General features: G+C 42.2%; 1 protein-coding gene across 4 annotated transcripts in view; it reads right to left on the bottom strand.

Moving 5' to 3' along the window:
* Positions 1–3: 3 nt before the first annotated feature.
* Positions 4–24,648, bottom strand: part of CLSTN1 (calsyntenin 1) — a 37,617-nt gene continuing 12,972 nt past the window's right edge. Inside the window, exons 3-19 of one of the 4 annotated variants that reach the window (XM_064678520.1) lie at positions 22,363–22,392; positions 20,770–20,965; positions 18,374–18,582; positions 17,301–17,450; positions 17,017–17,202; positions 15,640–15,888; positions 13,859–13,980; positions 12,744–12,906; positions 10,565–10,615; positions 8,710–8,867; positions 7,916–8,064; positions 7,242–7,468; positions 6,290–6,460; positions 5,533–5,678; positions 3,948–4,083; positions 3,134–3,318; positions 4–2,539 (exon numbers count right to left, since the gene is read on the bottom strand). In XM_064678520.1, coding sequence (XP_064534590.1) covers positions 2,345–2,539; positions 3,134–3,318; positions 3,948–4,083; positions 5,533–5,678; positions 6,290–6,460; positions 7,242–7,468; positions 7,916–8,064; positions 8,710–8,867; positions 10,565–10,615; positions 12,744–12,906; positions 13,859–13,980; positions 15,640–15,888; positions 17,017–17,202; positions 17,301–17,450; positions 18,374–18,582; positions 20,770–20,965; positions 22,363–22,392 — 2,723 coding nt within the window. In that variant the 3' untranslated portion in view covers positions 4–2,344. The remainder of the gene's footprint in view (positions 2,540–3,133; positions 3,319–3,947; positions 4,084–5,532; positions 5,679–6,289; positions 6,461–7,241; positions 7,469–7,915; positions 8,065–8,709; positions 8,868–10,564; positions 10,616–12,743; positions 12,907–13,858; positions 13,981–15,639; positions 15,889–17,016; positions 17,203–17,300; positions 17,451–18,373; positions 18,583–20,769; positions 20,966–22,362; positions 22,393–24,648) is intronic. The other 3 variants (XM_064678518.1, XM_064678517.1, XM_064678519.1) reach the window with 3 other exon arrangements.

Raw genomic sequence — 24,648 nt, forward strand, 5'->3', positions numbered from 1 at the left:
ACCTTTAGAACCAGAAATTTATTGTAGCTTATAGACTTTCCAAACTGACCTGTTACCAATATACACATCTGAAAAGTTATACCCACAGTGGCTACAAACTGCATCAGGACGTTACAACCCCTCAGTATCACCATTAAGTCATGATCAGTTTTGGTCTAAAATACAGCAGCTACAGCAACAGTATATGGAAGGATAAGTCTTCTACACATTAACACAGGACAACTGTCAGACATAAGTTAAAAGTTTCCCAGTTTACTTAAAACTAGCAGTTAATTACCACGTAAGTAGTCAAAACCATTTTCCCGTTTTAGAAATCTAAAATTTTACATTTAAAAAAAAACCCAAAACAAACCCCAAAACAACCCCAAAAAACCGGTAAGCTCTGGTGTGGGTTCTCTTCCCTGCTTCCAGGTCCATCTCCTATTGTAAAGGCACTCCACAGTCAAGGCTCCCCCGGATCAAACCCACCACAGGTCCTGTTACACCACGAGGTGAGAACAGGTCTGCTCTGGAAAGCAAACTGTACAAGCATTTGGAACAGCCCTTAATCTTTTATCTCTCTCGGTTAATTAGGACCCTTTGTGCCCCACCTTTTGGCTCCTCTGGCACAGTCCCCAGTGCCCCTGGCCCTGCTGTGTGTGACACGTGTGGGCTCTGCACCCACCAGCAAACACTGGAGCTTGGCTTACCGTGCTGAGGAGGGAATGCAGTCCCAGGCTCCTGTTACAAGCAAAACAAGTTACTCTTTAATCCACCTCCATAGAAATCAAGCAGAAATTCATTATTCAAGACTCTGCATAAGACCAAAGAAAGTTAAACGAGCCCTGCCTGACAGAAAAACCAGCACTCCCCACCCCGGGGCAGCAGCACTTTCGTACCTTCCAGCTTTTGTCCTTTGCAGTCCCAAGTCAGAACTGTGATGGAAAACAATCCCAGTCAGCTCCACTTGGAATAACAGTAACATGATTCCCAAGGTTTTCTGGTTGGGTGATTTATGCTACAGTTTTTCACCAGCAGGAAAACACAATTACTAAGTGTAAACAAAGGCTTAAAACACCGACAGTCCGAGTTACTGTACAAGGGGCTGCAGGGGAGGAACAGGAGTGGTCAGTGGGATCAGCTACACCCCAAATCCTCCCCCTGCCAAATCAGGAAAAAAATGAACAACTAAAAAAAACCCCAAACCCCTATTTATGTAGACTGGTAGCCAAGGTGCACAGGTCCCCAGGGCTCAGGCTCTCCAGCTTCATTACAATCCATCACTTACAAACACCCACCCTGTCAGTACCAACAGCCCAGCACTGGACTACAGGCAGCCTCCCTGGAATTAACAGGAGCTGTGGCAACACCCCACAGCCCCATGGATCTGCCCACCATCCATGTAGTGTTTTTTTCCCCCAATAACTTAAAAGCCCTTATATGCCAAGACTTAATTGGAGAGGGAAAAGAAAAATTTTAAAAAAAAATAAAAAAATAAAAATGAAACCCCAATAACTGTATTGCACAGGGCAGCTGAACCTCTGCAGAGGCTCCTAAAGCCTTTACAATTTCTCACAAGCTTGTGTTCCCTCTGCAAAATAAAGGGGGTTAAAGAAAAGGAAGGAACTGAGGGAGAGCGGGGAGCGCACATCGAGTCAAGGCCAAGGACAGAGTTACTGAACATCTACACTAAGAACTGTGCCCGTGCTCCTGCTGCAGTAGGATGAGACTTGTAATAGTTCATGCTGCATGATTTTTCACTTTAGCGTGTTTTAAACCCCAATTCCCTGTTTTTCACTACCACAAATGACATAATTACATAATTCCAAGATATTTACAAAATATTAAAAAGTCTTGTTAATCTTCTACATATTAACCTCATTCTGCCACTTTACACATGCACTAATTCGGGGGGAAAAAAATTAAAAAGAAATCAACAGGCTGAAATGAGCAGCTTTACCCTTTGTCAACAAGCAATCTTTGCATCTTTTAGAAAGAGGAAAAAAAGGAACAAAGCCAAGTTTGTTTCACTGAGCAAAAAAAGACAGTTCAGAAATTCATGTGCAATGGCTACAGAGCTGTAGAGTCACTTAGCTGAGATGACATGAAGAAAAAAGTGCAAGGTGGTTCCTCACAGAGCGTAAAAAAAATCCAGTCACTGAGGCAAGGCTGAAGGAAGAGGTGCTAAACTACAACCCTAAACATCAGGGACTGACAGAACACAAACACAGGAGGTGGGGGGGGTCAATCTACTGGCCAGAATGAATTTTTTTTGTTTTAAACACATGAATCCTCGGTACCAATGGAGTGTGTTACAGTGGAGTCTTCTAGAGCGGGAACAGAAAGACAAAGGGAACAGCGGGAATCAATAGCTGAGGGTGGAGTCATCCCATTCCAGCTGTTGCTGTCTATTAACATTCTGTTGGTCCTCCTCCTGCTCTCCCTCCTCCTCCTCGCTGCTTTCAGACTCTGCACTAGTGATGTCATCTTCTTCTCCATCTTCACTTTCTTCTTCCTCCTCCTCCTCTTCCTCTTCACTGCTGTGTTGGTCCTCATAAGTCTGTTAAAACAAAAATTAACTGTCATTACCACACTTGCCAAAATTCTTTTTATTCTTTATTCAAAGCACTGTGTTGACAAAGGGCTGTTGCAGATGCCTTGCTGGTTTTAAAAGCTCAGCAGGAATTAGGCAAGCAGAGAAGACAAAGGCAGGAGCCCTCTGTGGAAGGGCTCTGTGACTCTGCTGTCAACCCTGGCCCTCTACACAAGCTGATGCTGAAGGGTGATCCAGTCCTGCAAATTCTGCTGGAGAAGGATCTTGCAGTAGGACACACCAAGGAGGATTACAAACACAGATGTTTTGATGATAAATTCCTGCCAGTTTGGACCAGACCAGGCTGGTTAAGGCAGTGTGCAGCACGTGCTGGACACTGGCCTGCAAAATTCCATCTTGTATCATGAAGCTCTAACCCCTGCAAGATCCCAAATATAACTGCTCTTGGTATTTGGCACATTCATTCAAAATTCCCAGTCTCTGCTCTGTGCTCAGGGGTTGGTTCTGCTCTTCTCATCTGCCCATGGACAATCCCACCCCTTACAGATAGAAAAGGGCATTTTTGGTTCAGTGCTGAGCCCCAGCTCCACAGGGTTTTACCTCCATGGGGTTCACAGTGATGGTCAAAGCAGAGTCATCCCAATCCATCTCATTTTCCTTCCCAGTGTCCTGGTCACGCATCGTCCTCTGATGTGCAGCTCGGATCCTGAACACTCCCAGGATAATCATAAACACCAGGAAACTCACACAGACAACAATCACAACAGTGGCTGTGCTGGGAACAACTGCAAGGAGAAAAGAAAAGGGGTTCCTTACATGGCAGTGGTAACTCTTCCACAGTGCCAGTAACCATCACCTGCACTGCACAAATCCTCATGTACCTACAGAGGCACTTTGGCCACAGCCACTTAAAAAGTCAGTTGGAGAGGAAGAACTAAACCTCAGTTCCTTAAATATAATTACATCAATCTGAAGGACTGAAAACACATGGAAAGTAGATTCCACCACATGGACTCCTCTCTAAATTGCCTGTTTTTCTTCCTCTCACATCCTACACTCTTGCCAAATTAATGTAATTAAAACAGAAAGGGCAGACCCCATGAGTCATCAAGGGAATATCACTGCAGTTCTTTCCTCGTGCCATTCAGAAACACTGTCCCAGTTCCTCACAGCCCTTTATCAAGTCCCTCCCATTTTCCAACACACACACCAACAGAAAGCTCTTCTCCCAGCAGGAAAAGGAATCCTGGATCTTTAGGAATCTGGCTTGGGCAAGAGCAGAACAGGCCCGAGGAGTTGCCTGGATTATCAGTCACTGGTTTAAACTCTGGAAAAAACCCTCTCTGCAGCAAGAAGCCTGCTGGACATTTTAACAACAGAATACAACCAGCTCAACTCTATAGAGAATCCTGACCTGAAAAGGGATGAGGGTTGGCCAAGTTGTGACCAGAGAGGTCCACAAAGGAATGATGCACGGGGTGAACGAACTGCGGCTGCGCCGCGATGTGGTTGGCGTGTTCCACGGGGCTGGCAGTGTGGATCACGTTCACCTGGGGACAGGGACAAAGGGTTAAACTCCAGAAATCCAACAAGTTTAGTTCTGAAGAGACAGAAATGAAAGAGAAAAAAAAATTAAAACAACAACAAAAAAAATAATCTATTTCCCAGGGCAGGCATCCAATCCCCCTTCAACACAGCAGTGGCTTTCCTCAGGGGACAGCCATCCCAAGCAGTGGCTCCTCATATTTTCCACTTCTTGTCACAAAATCCTTTGGTTTCACAGCTCTCAAATCTGTTTTAGTCTGGCAAGCTGGTGTAGAGACTCTAGTAGTTCAGAATAAAAGAGATAAAGCCAGTTTATTACCAAATTTGGTAGCCAGCCACTTTAACTCTGAAATAACAGCATATACAAAGATATCTAACCATTAATTGCATTTCCTTCATTCCCATCTCTTTTATTCTGCTGTATATTTTCAGCTAACAGCAAAGACAAAAATTCCTTATTACAGTCAAAGTGTTAAGAAAGAAACTACTCTTTCAAGTTTAACCCCCACTTAGCAGAGCTGACTTTTAGGCACAAGTGGAAGCTCATCACAAATATTCCACGTTTCCTTGCTAAACCAGCAGAGCTAAACGTGCCCCTCCTGTGGTGGAACAGACCCAGGGGACCTGCCCCTGCACAGCAGGAAGAGAGGGGAACTTGTGTTTTACTACACAACAAGGAAAGCACTTGCACTTCCAGAGTTTGGTAAATCCCAACTCAAGCTCACAGGATTTCCTCAGGAAACAAAACACAAAAATATCTGTTCTGGAACACCAGGGGCTCCCAGCCCACCACCACCACCCCAGTGGTGGCAAATACTGTGGTGGCTTTGCTGTCAGTCCCTTGGTCAGCTTTAAAATGTGGAAATTCAAGCTCAGAGCTCAAAGATGTCAAGTTATGTGGCAGTTCCTCCCCAATATAAATCATTCCACATTCCAGCACTGGAAATTTTACTGCCCTTAATGTCATATTCTGCTGTCCTCCCATATATCTGATGTAAGTACACTAAGTAATAATGACCCTCTAACCTGCTGCAGAGGAAAGGCAATTTTAGCCTGTCTGTGCTCTTACAGAAGTCCTAAAAGTGTCAGAAATTTAGGCACCACACACAGTGAAGGGCCCAGAAGTTACACACGAAGCTCTCTGGGAGCACCACTCCCACTCCATTTGCTAAACGTGTTTTCAATTCAACCTTTTCACCTTCAGTTTGTATTTCTTCTACAACACAACAGTTTCACCTTATTTACAGCTTCTTATTTACAGCTGGAATGTAGGACTAAGACACGTTTATATATGAAATACAACCCGAAATGCTCACATTTACTAATATTTATTTACAGGACGAAAATCTAAGCCAGTGGCTGATCCATTATCTATCAGCTGAGGCAACAACCTCCATCCTCCTAAGCCAGCCATGCTCTAGAGCTGCTCAGAGTGCCCAGCTGAGCTCACAAACCTCCACTTTGAACTCGTTGCTGATGTAGCGCCCGTTGAGCTCCGAACAGACCAACTTGAACTTTCTGTCGAAGAGAGACACCGTGTGCCAGTTCCTGTAGCGTATCAAATGCAACACTTCCTCATAATTAGCCATAGTATCCACCCCTGGGGAGAAAAACACACGGGGAAAACAGTTACTCTGCAAAGGATTCGAATGCACCATCATACACTGGACAGGTATCACACCCTCTCTTCAGTAGAAGTTTTCTTGGGTGATGGATTTTCAGTTAGGAGACATAAAGTACCACCACAGACACAATGTGGCTCCAGTGAAATCCTGTGGATGGATTTTGTGATAAAATCTCAGACCCAGCTGGTCTTTGAAGGGATTTGGGGAGCCTTTCTTTAGAATATTTTAATGTATTCTGAATATAAACCACAAAGGAATGATGTTCCCAGGCACTGGATTATCTGTGCAAGGAACAAGCCTTTTCTGGGGCAAAGTGTAACTCCATTTCCACAGTCCAGAGATAACCTGCAATTTGAGACAGGAGAAAAGAACACAAAGAAGGTTCTAGAATGATGTGTTTTCTAGAATCACAGCCTTCCACCAAAACGGTTGTGTCTGGAATTCTAAAAATGGTCCAAACTTGAAATTGTAAAAGAAAATGGAATATCTGGAGTAAGGTGTTAGAAACCACCTCTCCAGAGAACACTGTTCCCTTGGTGCTGCCTGCAGACCCCTCCCACAAGAGCACCAGCAGCAGGAGCCCCACCTGTGATGATCATGCCCAGGTTGGAGCTGCTCATCTCGATTCCCTTCTGCTGCAGCCGGGTCATGTCGATCTCCAGGCTCTCCTGCTCCTGGTTCAGCTCCTCCCCCAGCACTGTCACCTCACACGTGTCCAGGTTGTGCATGATCTCCTCAGATACCAAAGACTCTTGCACTAAAAAGCAGAGGAAAAGCCAAACCCATCAGCAGAAACACAGCTGAAGGAGACAGGAGCCCAGGAGCTACAAAGTGTCACATGCAAACTCTTCTCCCAGAGCAAATATTAGAATCTGGGCCTGAAGAGAGCAAGTATTCATGAAATAATGATTAAAAAAATAAAACACAAAACTCAAACAAGGGATATTTAAATGAGGATAATGGCCTGGGCTTACTATCATTTCCAGTAAGTTTTTGTTAGCCCAGAGCAGAGGACCTACATCTTATTTCCCCTACTAGATTCTGTATTAAGGAGATAATATAGAATATAATATAAAATATCATATATATATAAAAAATATACAATATAATAATATATAAATATATAATAAATATAATATGACATGATGACATGATATATGAGATGATATGACATATGATATATGATATGACATGATATATCATATATAATGACATATGAGATGATATATGACATGAGAGATGAGATGAGAAATGATATATGATATATGAGATATGAGATGAGATGATATGATATATGAGATGATATGATATATGATATATGATGAGATGAGAGATGAGAGATGACATATTATAAGAAATATGAGATATCATAAGAAATATGAGATATCATAAGAAATATGAGATATCATAAGAAATATGAGATATCATAAGAAATATGAGATGTGAGATGATATGAGAAATGATATAATAGATCCTCCAAGGGGATCAGTGAGTGAGGTGAAGGTGGGCACAGTGGAAGCTCAGCAGGGTGTTGTTACCTGTGGGATCCTCATCTCCATCCCCCTCCGGCTCCACCTCGCGGGTGATGGTGCTGATGATGCGAAGCTCAGGGAAGAGGGAAACGCCCTCGGAGCTCTCAAACTCGGAGGCAGAGCGGGCAAAGTGGTTGATCCCACTCAGGCTGATTTTTGGCTCCTCTGGCTGCAAGACCATGACATATCCCTCCACAGAGGGGATGGAGACACAGGCCTCTTCATTGAAACACCTGGGAGACAGAAGAAGTTGAGGTTATCTGGGAGGGAGGCACAATTCCACCCAGTAATTGCTTTATAAATCTTTGAAAAGCTGTCTCAGACCCAAGAGCCTCAGATAAATTCAGCAGCTGCATCGGAAAGCAGGAATTCCCCACCTGGGGAGCAATCTTACAGTTAATTTTTACTTACAGTTACCATTTGGCCCCGTTTCTATGCTCTGACTCACAGCCACAGGTAACACCTCTAATGAAGGCAGTGACTGGCAAGACATTCCTGTCTTACTCCTTCCTCCATTGCCAGGAAGGAAACAGTGCTGGTGTAGAAAACATTTCTGTATTCACGTGTGAGACGGTCTCATACACCAAGGCTCCTTTGTTTCTCCCCACTGAGACACAAGGACACCATTCCAGGCTCCACCAGCCCTGCCAGGGATGGATTATCTCAGCCCCAGGACATACTTGACAACGCTGGTGATCTTCAGCCTCCGAATGCCGGGAGTTGGGAACTGGCGGGAATTCAGGTAGGAAATGTGCTGCATGGCCTTGTCAACCCTCTCAATGTCATCCCCTTCTATGGTCAGTGTTGACTGACTGGGGTTCATGTGGATCTGAAACAACAGAAGAAAACCATAAGAGAACACCCAACGTGGTCTGGCAATTCCAACTGGAGCTCAGCACTGCTCAGCCTGGTCAATGCAGGATAATTGCATCCATGTTCAAAGCAAAAAGGGCATTATTTACTGGCCCTGTGGCACACAGGCTAACCTCCCTATTCACTGCCTCATTCCTGTGGAATATATTTAGTGTTTCATCCCTTAAAAAATTTCTAGGCACTTAACATAGTTCTGGGTTCTGGTAATATGGAAGAGAGGCAGCTGATATAAAGGAGAAATTTAGCTCTGCTCAAACAGCCTTGCTACTAAAAAAGCCAGGCAAGTTAAATCTCGTTTTATGAACTGCTTGTTAAGAATCTCTTTTATCAGACACCCTGGTACAGCTGGTTAAATAGAGGCCCACAAATATGGAATGCCTCTTCCAGACTTCAAGATGAGAGTTACTGTGTTCTCTTTAACTCCACTACGGCCATATTCACACAAGAAAGATTTCCCAGGTTTTAGGCAATTTTAATGCAAAAAGCCACAAGGGCTGAGCTTGTTTTATTTGGGACACCCCAATTAACTCTGCCAGCAAAACCTGTACCCATCAGTAGTGAGCAAAAGGGAACATGTCCATTGCTTCATCTGCAACTTTACCTTCACCCCTTTGCCAACACCATCAGGCATCTGCAAATCCAGCCCCTCCTTGCAGGTGTAGAGACAGTCGATGACCTTCTTGTTCTCCAGTTTCCCAGAACGGATCATCAAACCCGCCAGATTCCCTCGGAAAAACTGCGCCATGCGGAGCTCTCCACCTTCGGGAAGGGAGCGAGGGAGGGAAAAAAACCTTCACTTGCTTTGATTCTTTTTCCTCTTTTCTTTTGTAAAACAACAAATATGCCTCCTGGTGCACAGAGTGTGACACGCATGCGGGTTAGTTTTGACCCATCTGGGGGTTAAACCTCGTGATCATGGTCAAGCACAAAGAGAGTTCCACAGTCCACCATGCACGTGGCCCTCAGACAGCCGGGGCCACCCGGAACCGCCGGGCCCGGGACAAACAGCTCCAAAGGAATCCCACCCGGCGAGGTGGGAATGGAAGGCAGGGCCGGGGGGATGAACCACAGAACGTGACGTTTCAAGCTGAGGAAATGACACCTCCTGTCACTGGGATCTCTGCAAAGGCAACGCCCAGCAGGATCCATCCTCCAGGGGTGAGTTATCCACCCCCAAACCCAGCCCTGCAGGCTCTCCTGGCAGTCAAGGGGCAGGAAGGGACTTCACAAAGTCATTCAGCTCATTCTGAAAAAGGTGTCCAAGAGTTACCTGCCCCCCTCTAAAGGAGCCCCTTCTCTGAGCAGACTCAGATGTGCATTTTTAACTCAGGTAACTCACTTTTAGATATCTGGGTTAAGTTTGATGAACTGCAACCTCAGTTGCAGCTATTCCTCGACATCACAATCATCACCTAAGTCCATCTTGCTAATTAACAGGGGCCACAGAACACCACCTGGAAATCTGTATTTCAAGGCCATCACTCACTAAGCAACTTAATTTTTAGAGATGTCTAAGCTTGTTTTCAAGATTCCAAGTGATAAAAGATCCCTGGTATAACTCAAAATAATATTCAGTGGGGAATTGTCCCATTACAAATGATACAATTTGCAATTTAGATTTGTACAGCTCCAGCTTTGAACCCCTGGATGCTGCTACCTCCTTGCCAAATTAAAAAAATTCCAGGAATTCTTAAACTTTACAGAAAGAGTTCACATCTTGAATTCACTTTCAGAAATACACACTAACTTTAAAGGTCTCAATTCAAGACAAAACTGAACTATAAGTAAAAATTTCTAAGAAAATCCAACCCTGTTAAGACAATCTGAAATGCCTGGTAGCCAGAGCTTTTTTCTTCCCCATTCAGTGTAATCAGAATTTTATATAAATTTCTGATTAATGAGTATCCCCTTTAAATTACAGGTCTGTCTTTATGAGTAGACTGATCTAAATATGAAATCAGTCTTACTGTGAGTGGGGAGCAGGGCCACCTGACTCCCAGAGGTCCTTCCCAACATCCTGAATAATTCTATAATAAACACACATACCTACACACAAACACATGTATTTATACAGGATGAGGGGCACTTATATTTTAACAAAACTGGGTGAAAGAAATGATGGCTGATATTTTATAACAGCAACTTACTGACACCACTTCACTGCCATCCCCAGATTTGTACATGGAGGCGTGTTTGGATGCAACCAAAAAAAAAAAACAACAAAACCAAACCAAACACAAACCAAACAAAAAAAAACCAAACTCCCCCCCAAAACCAAGCAAAATGTCAGCTGATGAAGCTCTGCAAATAGAAGCACAACGAAGAAACAAGCCTAGGAGAGGATTATGTGAAGGTCAATGGCCCGAATGCGATGCTGCGGTTCATGCTCTGGGTGAGATGAAGCAATGTCTTGGCTTAAAAATGAAATAAAACAGTAGGGAAAAAACTCCAGCAACCTGCAGAGGTCTCGGGCACAGTTTCATTGTCATTCTCATTTCCTGTATATTCTGTGGAAAAGTAAGACAAAAGAAAGGGACAAGAGGGAAAGGACCAAGTCGTTACAGTTTGGCAAACTCTTCTCACAGAAAATACAAATGGTCCTTCCCCCAAAAGTCTGCTCATCCCCCACCCAGCTTCTCAAGGATTAGGAGTTCTTTTGAAACATGAAGAGCTGCAATGCAGGGAAGAAGCATCACTGTGTTGTTACAAGAACATAAAAAGTCATGGCAAGACAACCCAAAGAGCCCCACACACAACCCTGCAGTAAAACCAGTAGAAACTGGATTAAGCCAGAGAGCAAAACCTCCCACAACCCACTGCTGGTAATGAGACTGTAAATCAGCTGGCTCCATTTCAGGGGAAATTAAGGTGAAATCCAGCCTAATACAGCAAAGCACCAAAAGGTATTAAAAGCTGATCAAAACAAGCCATTACCAACACAGATTTTATCATCATAATAATAGCATCACATATATTAAGCAGTCAATTTATCAGATGGAAGCAAAATTAAAAACAGCTTTTTAACTTTTGAAAGAAATGTTAAAAGAACTTCTTCAAAAGCATAAAATCTCTCTCTCCTTGGAGGTGAGCTGTATATATAACTTAGAGCAGCCTGATTTATTTTAAAGTCTTGATAGGACAAAACTAACAACCATTTTTTCACTCCTTTGGCAAACTCTATTCACCATGTGTTCTAATCCCCTAAAAATCAGGCTTTTGGTGCAATTTTTAAAAGGCAGTTCTTGTACTTCAGAGTCTTATACTCCTATTTCAGTCTGCTTTCATTAAAAAGAAATCTCATGGCAGAAGAAATTAAAGAATCATATCATGGTGCCAATACGAAAGCACAGGAGTTTTTAAATTAAATGTACATGTTTTTGTTAGGATGCAGAACATACATGGAAGGCATTATACAATCCATACATTTAGCTGGAACTGAGTTTCCAAGCTCCAGTTTCTTTAAAATCAGTCACTGTAATTTCCCTTTGAGATAGAAGAGATTGGTTGGAAAAGTCACAAACAGAGTGAGATGAATTATGGAGAAATCAAAATAACTGATGCAAGGAAGAAACAACAGAACCAATTTAGCCCTGAAAAAGCATTAATACTGAATTATAGTGAACTTGTCACAAAATAACAGATTTGATGGAGAGGACAGATAATTTAACCTTCATTCACACTTCAAAGCCTTAAAACTCACAGAGAAAAGAGACATTATAAGACAGAAGACTGTTAATTTGATTAAAACATCTCAAAGCTTTCCATTTGTCACTCATTCCCAGGCCACATCTGTGCATTCCTGCAGACAGCAACTACAGCCTATAATGGGAACTAAATAAAACAGGAATGATTTAACACTGTTTTATCTCCAACCAAAAAGAGCAGTTTTACACCAGCCAGGATCTAATTTAATCAGCAAACACTGCAGTTCAGCAATGGAGCAAGAGCTCTGTTCCCAAGATCTCTGGAATCAGCATCCATGTGCAGATGCATCCTCCTCCTTCTTCTCCAGCTCTGAAGAGTAGGTTTTAAAGTATTAAAGCACATGAATCAGCACTTCACAGCTTGCAGAATATTGTATTTTAAGCCACAATGTGCAAACAATAAAGCAGATGTCTATTTTTATAAGCAGAAATGGTAAAATATCCAAGGACAGCAGCACTGTGCTGCTTTGCTGAACTGTCTGCTGGTCATGGTTGCAATAATGAGAACACTCTTTCTACAATATGCTTTTCAACTTGAAATTAAGTGTTCTGCTTAGTAATCTGAAGTATATAAAGGATTCTTGCAACTATTATTAAAAATAGCAAGAATCACAACAACAACAATAATAATAATAAAAATTAAAAGCTCTCTGTATTGCCATGGTCACCACAAAACCCACTTTGGTGGAATACAGCTTGGTGAGCAGCTTGGTATTTCACAAGCACCCGTGGCCAACGAGAAAACAAACACTCATGGAAAAAATGACTAAAAGAGGAAATATGTGATACCAGCCAGGAGCAAAAAATAACCTGCAGAAGGCAAATCAAGTTATCTTTCAGGCACTAAAAAGATCTGCCATGTAATTCTAGATAACCACAGAGATATCATTAAAAAAAGTTAATTAAAGTATTAAATGTTGTAAAGAGTTACCTTGCCAACAGGCTCCAACCACCAGCTGTGTTTCTATCTTGGAAGGGTGCAGGGGGTAATCCTCAGTCACTGGGAAAGGATCATAGGAAACACCATCTACATAAAGAGTCACTGCAGGGAACTCGACGTTGACAACGTAGTGATGCCACTCCTTGTCACACACCTGAGCAAAGAGAGTTGGAAACATTCATTACAGCTGAATAACTGAGCTGATAAACACATGCAGACATGCAACATCCACGAGCCTGTACAGACACAGCTGATGTTGCACACACATGGCACACATCTGAAAGGCAAACTGACTGTCAAACATTAATAAAAAGTTTCTTTTCTTCTGTTGCCAACACAGGAAGCTGCTGTATTTCCCTTCCTTTAATTTTTATACTGAATAACAGCGTTATTTCAATCTAAAAATACATATCTACATGCAAGCACATCCTGAAATACTGTTACAAGACAACATTACTTGACAGAGGACAGGTATTTTCTGAGAGAGAACACTAAAAAAAAAAATATTTTGAATTGGAAAAGGCCTTCCATGACAGAATTATTTACAGTGAAAGCTGATCTGGTTTTGGAAAGTAGAAATTTTCCTACAAGGACATATGTGTGTATTTTATTATTAAAACAACACACATTGCCCTGCACAAAAACTAGGATATAATTAGATGTGTTACAAAGTCACTCACTGTTTGGGTAACTGGCAAAACAGACCTGCAAGAGCAACCTAAAGCAACTAAAAGAACTTGATAAATTGACAGATATTCAAGGTTATTTTATCATTCAGATCCAGAGCTCTGGAAAAGGTCCCACATTCAGTAGTACTTTAACGCTGTAAACAACCTGGAATATTTCCTGTTTTTTCATGCCCTCTGGAATACTTCCCATTTTCTCATGCACCCCCCCTTACAGCGTATTCAGTGAACACAGATGAATGACACTGGGTTTTTTATTTCACACCCAAGATGAAAAGGTGCAGCTGAACCTGACACTTGATCACAAGTCAAACAAGTATCGTTGGGGTCCAAGTCTTTAGTAATAATTATACCACCAGGGAGTTTGGTCTCTGGTGGTTGGCACTCTAACATCCTACCAAACTGTCCTTCCAAAGGTACCTGGTTCAGCTTCCAGTGGAATTCAGCAGGTTTGTAGGTTTTTCCCTCCGAAGGGTCCTGGCGGAAGAGGAAAACGAGCCGGCAGTTGTGGACGTAGAGGGTGTAGTGGTGCCGGTTCATGTCTGCACGAGAGGTTTCAGGGACAGCATTATTCCCTGGAAACCCCCAGAACTCCACAAAATCCACCTGTTCTGCAATTTCACACTTAAATCTCCATGTAACCGGGACGAATAAACCAATGTGGAAGTTAGTCAGGCACAGTAAGAGGAATCTGAAACATTTGTAGAAGCAGTGAGGGCAAACATTGCTGAAGAACCCACGAGTAACAGACATGTCTCTCCAAATCCAATCTAAACCAGGGCATAGGAGTGAAGAGCCAGAGATAAACTATCAGCAGGAGAAAAAGAAAAGAGCTCTCTTTGCAAACAGAGCTTTTTTTGTTACAAAGGAGCAGCTCCTACAGCTTCTGGTTCCTGGTTTGGAGCAGGTACACACACTTCCCTTAGAGAAAACTGCAGTCACAGCTCTAAAGGATTTGCCATTTTAAATAAACACAAGGGTGAAATGCTGGAGAAATGGGTGAGAATAAGGAAAAGAAATATTTTAGCAGCATCATCCATGCCATGGCATGGATGAGCCAAGAAAGTGGGGAATATAAAGAGACCAAACTCATGTCAATCTTTCAGTCTGACAGCACTGAGCCTGACTGCACTGTTCCAGTGCAGTACAGTCCAAACTGCCTCCCTCCAGCTAACCTGGATTTAGTCTTTCAATATTTCCTAATATACCCTTAGAATGAAGGCAAATACTACCAGAAACTACCTGCCACGAGAATTACGTGGTTAGGTCAAACCAAGGAATAAAACAGGAGAAGTTGTTTTGAAGGTCTGCTGCCTATGCACTGTAAACCAGGAAAAACTATTTAAATTTGCCTTTTTTCTCTCCAGTTCACTCATTTCCATGAAGAAGGTTTGGGGTTTGATTAAGAGGAATAGGTGAAGGTAGGAAAAGAGAATATTTGTACCTGGTTCTGAATGACTGTCACTTTTCTCCTGTTCAAAGAAATGCTTCTGGGGTACTACGAATCTTTCATATTTTCTTACGACAAATCTTTCTTATTTTCAAATAAAATTTAAAACATATTCAGTGTAGTTTCCTTTGAAAGACCTAGCAGCAATTAAATAAAGTCTCTAATACACTGGCCAAATGCACTGCTCCAGCTTAACAAAGACAGGAATTCTTTTGCCCCCATTAGGCAGCAATTATGGAAACAGGGTTATCACATTTCCTTCTTATTAATAGCATTTTCAAAATTATTGTGTCTGTAGCATTCACAGAGAGTGAAATTATGCACAGAGTGAAAAAAAAATTTCATCACTGGTGAGAGAGAAATTATATCCTCCTAGAAAAAAAAAAGATACAGCAGCAAATGCTGCCACTAGACCTGATATATGTATCTCAATGTTTTCAGGCAGCATAAGAACAGAGCTATCTTTGGAGATGCAAACTCGGGACTGCATTCCCAGAATAAGTCATCCAGCACAGCAAAAGAAGTGCATAATGTAAACTGAAATAGAATTAGAAAAACCAAGCCTGCCCAATCTGAAGCTGGATAATCTAAAGCCAAATCTATACATAAGCACAATAGAGTGACTTTTGAAGTCCATTTATTTCACTTAAAAAAAAGGTAGAGAAAAACCTGAAGGTTGTCACACGTGCTGCCACAGAACACAAAAACCCAACCAACCAAAAGGCTGTTTATAATCGAAATACTGACACACCTGTCTTGTCTGAGTTGCACAGAATTGTCTCCTTCTCCCTGGTCCCAGGCCCGTGCCTCATCCACACCGAAATCACGAAGGGCTCTTTCATGTTGACTGTGACAACCCCCTCTGGAACCTTCACAGCCTGGGTGCCGTTGAACTCGAAGACCTGGTCGCTGTCGTGGCCGTTGTCCGTGGGAAGGCCCACGGTCCAGTTTGCAGCACTGCTGGGAGGGGGAAGCAGCTCAGCTGTGCCAGAAGCAGCACCTACAGTGAAAAGGGAATCAGATAAAAAACTTAAAAGACCACTGCTAGTTTCAAACCAAACTGCTTTTCTGAGCACTAAATTTTCGGCACCAACTGTCAGGATGATGTACTGCCATCACACAGCAAGCAATTCTCCTCTGACATAATGTGGCACTAATTACAGACATCTGATATCGTGATGATTTCCAAAAATGTAGCTTCTGGGTAAGCAACTAAGCTCATTGAAATTGTTTTCCTTACTGTCTCTACAGCTGCACAATCTCATTTTGCCCCCCTCCATCTCAGGACCCGTTTCATTAATGCCACTTGTCCCTCAGGCCCGTGCCTGTGATGCCTTTCTCTCAACACCTTTAAGTCTCATGTTCACCCAGTTGAAGGGAGTGCAGAAGCACCCCCTCCCAGCTCACTGTCTAATCATAGCAGAGGCAGAAGCAGGTTCTTGGCTTGCTGTCCTTTCCCCACTTCTTAACGTCACACTGACCTCAATCAGGGAACAGCTCAGGAATTGCCTGGGTCTCTGGGGTTACACACTGTTCAGACTTTCAACTGAAGTTCAAGACATAAATCAGTGATAATTTGTCCTGTAATCTCTATTCTTCCATACTGGCTACAAAGGATTCATAAACTCCTCATAAAGCCTTTTACTGCAGCACAAGTGGGTGCCAAGGGCTTCCTGGGGCAAGCACAGTATGAATTTCTCTGATGCAAGGGAACTGGTTTTTTTCCAAACCACTCTTTCTGTGGTGTTCTCATCTAGTTTTTCACCATGCATTTCTTAGATTGCAGCCATCACATCCATCATGCTCAGAGAAAGAGAGCCTTTAATGGCTATACCCTTCACCCAGATAACATTCTTTCAGCTCTTCAACATGACTCTCATGTGAGGGAAATTATTAGTGTACACAAGCTAGTGGAGAGGCAGAAGAAAGAGATTCTTTACCACACTTGAGAATTATTTTAAAAGTCACCTTCAGGCAATTTCACTGCCTGCCAGGAAACAAGCTGCAGGAAACTACATGCAAATAAATGAAGACCAGATCTACTCACTGATTTGTGGTCTAACATAAAATTCAAAGAAAAACCAGCAAGCAAGAGAGACCACTTTTACTTTAACAAAGGCATTCTTACCACAGAGCCTGTGGATGGATTTCTCTGAGTAGGTGTCTCTATCACAGCCTTTACCAATATGGTTGGTTTCCAGCTCAACCGTTGCTTCGACGGAGGTTATTGGCTCATCACACGTCTCCAAATGCATCCCAGGAAACAGAGCCAAGGAACCAGTGCCAGGCTCATACTCTATTCTTTTGCTCCAACCTGTGCATTTATCCAAAGAAACAATGTTAAAGATGTCTCACGTTGAACTGAAGGTAGGAGCAAGTGCTAACAGCAGAGATAAAGGAGAGCAAACCAACCTTGCCAGCCAGGCTTGCACGTAGGCTTAATGCTAATTTTAACCAACACATCCTCAGCAGCTCTCTTCTTCCCACAGTCATATGCTGTTACTGTCAGTTTATACTGATGTTCTTTACCATAGCTCAGCTTCTCTGTGTTTTTTATATAACCTGGCACACACAAAAAAAGCAATGATCAGACATCGATATCATTTCTCGGGGTCGTTGCTGCATTAAATGAGTTCAGGTACCAGCTCTGTGCTTCACACAGATACCCAAGACTTTAACAGACACCCCTGTGAGGGAATTACCCTTCACTATTTGACTTTTCAATGTCAGACATCAGGCCCAGATCCTTACAAATTACATTAATCCAGAGATGAGCACACAGACACAGAACAGCAGGTATATACATCTCAGGCTCTTAATAGTATATTATCTCAAAATGAAATTGCTCCTGGGTGGTAACTGATACATAAACTGTTTGGATTATGCCAGCATTCTCTATCTTTTTTTTTAAATTTGCAAACCTATAGACAATGTGGATCCCCCAAAAAACTCAAACTAAAAGCCCACTGAAAACTGTTCACTTTACTTAACCAGCTTGCTTGAACCACTAAAACTACCTATAGATTTTGAAAGGTCCACAGATCACTGGAGGTCAGGAAATGACCTAAAGAAATGACTACACTTCAAAAGCAATAGCCATGAAACTCCAGCCACACATGAGCATCACAAATGTGTAAAGCACAGGTGGAATCCCATTTTTGAAAGCTAAGTAGCACGAGTTATCCTAACACAGAATGGACAAGACAGACCTAGTAAGAGGTGGTTTAAAACATCAGACAATTACTATATTTCCTTTAGTTTGAAAAGCATTTTACAAGAAACAGAGATGCAACCCCCCATCTGCTCCTGCCATCAGTGACAGCACATGGTACTGGCATTAAAAGACTGTTCATTATTAATTCAGACTGAACACCTCTGTTTAACTGTGTTTAGGGAGGGGTTAAACAGGCCTGCTGTACTTCTGTGCTGACCATCGGAATCACGTTTGTTGGGTGACAGATGACAACAATTCCCACTGCACTCACCATCCTTGTCAATGGCAAAGGGCACATCTGGAGTCACAATCTCGTAGCTGCAGATCTGGCTGAACTGGGGGGAACAATCTGCATCCACGGCCTCCACCTTGAGGATGTTGTCGTACCTCTTGCCCTCGATCACCGTGGCCTTGTAGGACTTCTCCTTGAACACCGGCGCGTACTCGTTCACGTCGTTCACCTGGATGTGGACTGTGGCTCTGGAAGAACACACACACAGGTCACCTGGATGTGGACTGTGGCTCTGGAAGAACACACACACAGGTCAGCCTGGAGGCTGCACAGCTCCTGCTCATGCCAGGACTTCTGGTACAACAGCTCGCTCTTCTCCACGTGAACCCGTCCTTCGGAATTCCAGCCCTCAGGAAGAAATGACTAATAAAGCCAACAGTCTCAAAAACTACCCTAACTAGGAGAGCCGTGGGTGTTTTTCCAGTGTGTTGCCATATAAATCAGTGCAATTCTACGTTATTGTTTACTACTGTTATTTATTTGCAAATAACATTCAAACCCTTGCATTGCAACCATAAAATTGGCACCATTTTACAGAACTGCAACGAAACAGAGCTGTGACAAAATAGGCTTTTACTTTTGTTAAAACAGTATAGTCCAAGTTCTTCCCTGCTGTCAGAGTATTTGATATGAACACTCCAATTTTATTTTATGTGAACAAGAGTGACAGTTAAGACTGGTCTTAGACTAAGAGCTCAGTCAAGTGCATTTGATTGGCTTTCTTTGGCTAATAAAGTACTCAGCTGTGTAAGTCAGTGAAAACAGGCTTATTTGTTAGATGGAGAAATGAGAAACCAGACAATTTAAATGGAAGAATCACAGAAGTGGCAGATACACTTTAACACATCATGCAGCTTGCTGGATAATCCAAAACAGATTGGATCTTGAATTCCATCCTTTCATGCCTGTCACTGATTGCTGGTTTACACAGAATAGGAAAAATAAAGCAGTTTCTGTCACTGACCGAGGAGAAAAGATGAATGATGGAAAGTAACTAATAAAGAATTCAATAATTACAGTCCTTCCATAAAAGCAGGAGTTTATTAATGATTATGCTGAGAAAGATCTTTAAGGTTTTATTTTATCCTATGTGCTAAATAAACACCACCAAAAAAAAAGGTACCAAACAAACTGTACATTTCTGACTTGTAGGTCTACACTTCCAAGACTGTTAAAAACCACAAAAATCCCCATAACACAGCCAGCCATGGGCCAGGGGAATGTGAACTGTGGTTTGTAGATGTAGATTGTGAAAACCCATCATTCTGCTGTGGGAGAACAGTAGCAGAGTGTGCTGCTGGATGTTCACAACATAGCCTCAATTTGGATAATCCTAATTTTTACTAGAGCCATCAGAGGAAAGTTTTTATCTCAACCAGCACAGGTAGAAAAATACAGATAAATTCTACAGTGTGGAGGAGGACCTGAACAAAGAATATAATTCCAGCCAACCCAACAAAACATTTGTTGTCATCTTTCTCTTTGAAATCTTCTTTCAAAAGTCAAATTGAGTACCAAACAGTTTAAGGACACAGCTATTTTCCATAAGTGCAATCCTTCAGGAGGTTACATTCTGCTGCCTATTTTGAAGCACACTTGTGTTTGTCACCAAGCTGACCTCTGCTAGTCTGTTCTGGATCTTATTTACTGCCTTCTTTGCCTCACACAGCAGCTCATCTCCCACGTGCTCTGCAGATGTTTACACCAGGGTGTTAAACAGTGATTCTCAAGTGGATTTTGTAGAGGGTATTTTATATTGTGGTTTTTCTTTAGCTAAAGATTAGCTGAAGATTGCTTTGTTCCCATTCTTTAATCTAGGCAGAGATGAGCCCTGTGCTATTGATCTTGGGTTCTTTTGGTGGGGCTGTCTGCAAACGATAACAACGTGTCTTCTTTTGCATTTTGTTAAGTTTAATATAGATTGACTTCTTGAACCAGGTTTTGGGATTTAGAAACTGAATTCTGAAACAATATCCAGGCTCAGTATCCCACCCAAACTCTGTATCAACTTGAGCCACATTTTAAGTGTATCAACATTTTTTCTGCTTCTATCCCCACACTATTTTCTAATGTAAATTCAGAGCCATCAAGGGATGAAGTAGTGCCACATAAAATACAAATGAAGAGATGTCCAAGCAGTTCATGTCCATTTGGTTGCTCTTTTTATCCCCATTAGGACCCTGCTGGAGCAGGGAGGTTGCACCAGATGACCCACTGTGGTCCTTCCAACCCATTTTGTGATTCTGGGTTTATATGAAAAAAGTCTTCCAGTATTAACACTTGGGTTACATTTACTCTACACAGACAATAAAGCACCACAAGCAGGAGACCCCTTGCAACCAAACTTCCCCTCAGCCCAGCCCAGATTGACTCACTTGTGGGATTTTTTGGAATTTGCCCCGTCCGGTCCCTTCCCGCAGTCGTAGGCCTGGATGGTGAAGGTGTAGTCCTTCTGCAGCTCGCAGTCCAGCTTCTCCTTCGAGCGGATTATTCCCTCACCAGTGGATTTATCCACCACCACTGCTTCAAAGGGAACATTCTGCCCGTGAATTTTAAATCCACAGATCTCACCTACAGAGCCAAAGGGAGAGAGGTCAGAACCGGCCGAAGTCGGCGACACGTTTATAAAATAAAACGACCGAATATTTTGCAGCCAAGGGTTTGTGAGGGTCTGTGGACAAAGCAAGAGCACTGTGCTTTAAAATGGGTGATTTCTGGGAACTTTAGTAAAAACAGAAGCAAACGTCTGCCCTTCCAAGCAACTTGTTTACTTTGCATCCATTCATGCAGGAGGACAAAAGAGAAAAAGAGAAATGTAGACAGGCATTTCACAGGAGTACTTGAGATAGCTCTAGGGTAAGAGTAGATCTTATGTGAGCACACAGCCAAGGCCACTGGTAATGTCTTCTATGCCAAGCTACTGGGAATAGCTGGGCAGCTGGCTCGTTTTGACCAGAGCAGAAGGTTAAAATGCACAGTTACGAGTCGAGGGATGAAAAAGCTCCGAGTACAGGTTCAGCACCAGAATTACAGAAATTCTGTCAACAGATCAAAGGGCAAAGTCTTCCTGTGCAATGTACCTGGCTAAAATTAGGGAATCAAAATAAACTACTGAATGAGAAAGGTAGAAATACCAACTTCTCAGGCATCCATTTCAACAGCTATCTCCTAACACAGGCCAGTGTCAGTCAAGGGAGCTCTCACATGGAATGTTTCAGGAGGCTGTGCTTCTGTCCAAACCCTTCATCCCACAGACCTGGAAGAGCAGTCCCTAGCACATCGTTTGGAAACACATCTAAGCCTCAGATTGCACTGCAAGACTCTGGCTGGCACAGCTGGGTAAGCCCAGCACACAACAAAAGCCACTCAAGCTGTCTGAGCACCCACACTGGGTTTTGACCTGTATAACTCAGGTTTGGAAGGTGATTTTCTTCCACCACCAAACCCCACTGTTTTGCTGTTATAGCTGCAGTGGTACCATAGTACCAAGAATGCTCTCCTGCTGTAAACATGTCTAGAGGCCTTCAAAAAAAAAGGGGGGTTTGATTCATATTTAAACTCATGAAGAAAGTACTGAAGGATATGTTCTGCAGGGAAGGGGCTGTAATGCTTCAGCACTTCTATATTACTTTACAAAGCACTTGAAAAAACTTCAGATGTCCCAAAGAAGCTGTAAGTAAAAATACCCAAAAATGCTAATTTTCCCCCAAACCAACTTCTTCAGTGTCCACACAAGGTACAATAACCCCAAATGGTTCAAATGGATGTCTGATTTACAGATATTTCTAACCAAGGGTTTGGTTACATAACGGTTTTTAATCAATATATTTTAAAATAGAAAAAAACTGGGAGAATAAATGGGACAAAAGTGCATGACAGGATCTTCTGTTTCAGTGCTGATTCCCCATTTCATAACCAAAGTTAGTAGGTTAATATTCATAAAAGGGATAGAAAGAACCCTTTATCACCTTCTTTGGTGACTGTCACCTCAAAACTCTCTAAAGGGAGAAAAGATAAACCCAAGTCAGTAACAGGAAAGGTTGAACGGGAGCAAATAAGGAAAAGGCAAAGATGCACACATTACACAGAAAAGCTTTGGGAAAACTGTATTTTAAAATTCCAGTGGTGATTTGCTGCAACTGTTACAATTTTAGAGTTTTAGTTATGTTAAATATGATTTAATCTTTTAACTCCAGGTTGCCATTTGTAGAATTTTACAGTATTTAGTAAGTTCATCAAAAGGCTTTTTCGTTTTTTCTTTTCTTTTTTTTTTTTTCCACCTGCTAAACAAGAGATATTTTCAAAATTCCATGGTGATGAACAACTATCCATAAAGTAGAACTGATCTGAATTTATTCATACTATACTATTTAAAAAAGACAGATAATTCAAACCAGGTTTTATCTACTATATTGAAACCACCACATTTCTACAATTACAAAACTTCATACTCCCTTTTTGAGTTCCAGATAAAAAGGTATTTTTTTTTTTTAGGACAGTCATGGGATTTTTGTGTTTCCACATAAATTTTTCTCACTTTAGGTTGTGGAACCCCCAGCATTTGTAAAATTGCAAACCCAACTTGACAGTATTGCCATAACTCATGATGAAAAAATACACACATTAAACTGTGATCCTGAAGAACATAAAATCTTAATTAAAAGAATGGGGGAGGGGGGGAACTCTGTATTTTCCTAGCAGCACACTGCTTTTCCAGGTTAAACAAGCAACCACCTCATCCTACTGCTGAAATGCTGCAGTGCTGGACAGAAAAGGTGCAGTACTCAAAAATATCCAGCTGTCAGAACTGAGGATGCCCCAGAGCAGCCTGGTCACCCCCTCCAGCCACCCCAGGAAAGGAGAAGCCTCCACAGTGTCCTGGATCCTCCAGGCTTTGAGGAGACCTTGGATATAACAGAGTTTTACAGGGGTGTGACATGACTGTGAGAGGCACCTGGTTCAGTTTTAATGAAAAGACAGTTAACCCCTGGAAATCATGACCTGTTAAACCCCCAAACTACCACCTTTTACACATTATCCAGCAGATCCATTATTTTTTTTCCTGATTACCATCATCTTTAACCCTGAAATCCTGTACAATAAAGCAAACCTGGACCCTCAAAAGCACTTTTACCAGATCTGTTAATTCTCAAACATTTCCAGCAATCTGCAGGAACACTTTCAAGTCTCCATCCCAGAGTGGCCTCAGAAAGAAATGAGGCACTTTAGTTACAGAGAAATATTTTACTGAAGGCAAATTTACAGTTTAATACTGAAGTGGAAATATAAGTAAGAAAAATTACCTTAACATGATTTCTAGACCATTTTAAAAGGAGCCAGTTTCTGAAATAGCTCTCAACAGGGTCTCCCTGAAACTCACTTCAGGTAATCCCTGGATTTATGATCAGCTCTTTATTTTAACACACCAAGAATGCTGCCTCTTGTGGCACCCACATAATTTATTTCAGTCTATTCTTATGCAGGATATAAATATAATCCCAGATTTTCACGTGTTTTGGCAATAGGATCATTGAAGAAAATTTTACACTGTTTAAATTCATGGCTGACACCACTGATCAGCCAGAAGTGACATTCCAACTGCAAAGCTTTTACATATTCCATCTCTTCACTCCTGTACACCCACCTCCCTGCTCCCTTCCAGGAACACTGAGAGCCAAGCACTGTGTGTGAAACACAAAGTACAGGAACAAAATAACTGGAAGAGAACATTAAAGCAGAAAGCCTGGAATGAGAGAAGAGGGAGAAGTGGATTAATGGGGCAATTACCTACTTGGGAAAGGGGAGGCTGTTTAAGAACTGGTCAGTTCTTTATCATCTCCAGTGACCTGGAGCTCTGGCACCAACCCTGACGTGGCTGCCAGGAAATTCAGGCATTCCAGTTTTGGTTCCTGAGCATAAGACAGAAATCAGCTCTCCAGTAAATATCTGTGTGTCTCCAGGTGCTGCTCAAGGTGGAAAGCTTCAGTCTGAGGGGCACTCTGGCTCTGCCACATGTTTCTCAGAAGAATAATTGCTTAATGCTTATTCTCATTTCATTCTGAAATTGAGATACGTTACTGAAATAAAATTCTCTCCTCTACCAGGACCAGAATGATGATCAATCCACAAATTAATTTGTATTTAACATGTTGGAAACTGTTCAGGTAAATAACCAGGACAGCACTTTACAGTGTTTCACCCAGCTCTACTGACAGGTGAAAAACCATTTCATTTTACACATAACACAGGTCTGA

The sequence above is a fragment of the Pseudopipra pipra genome, chromosome 22 (assembly GCF_036250125.1).
Source record: "Pseudopipra pipra isolate bDixPip1 chromosome 22, bDixPip1.hap1, whole genome shotgun sequence".
Classification (NCBI taxonomy): Eukaryota; Metazoa; Chordata; class Aves; order Passeriformes; family Pipridae; genus Pseudopipra; species Pseudopipra pipra.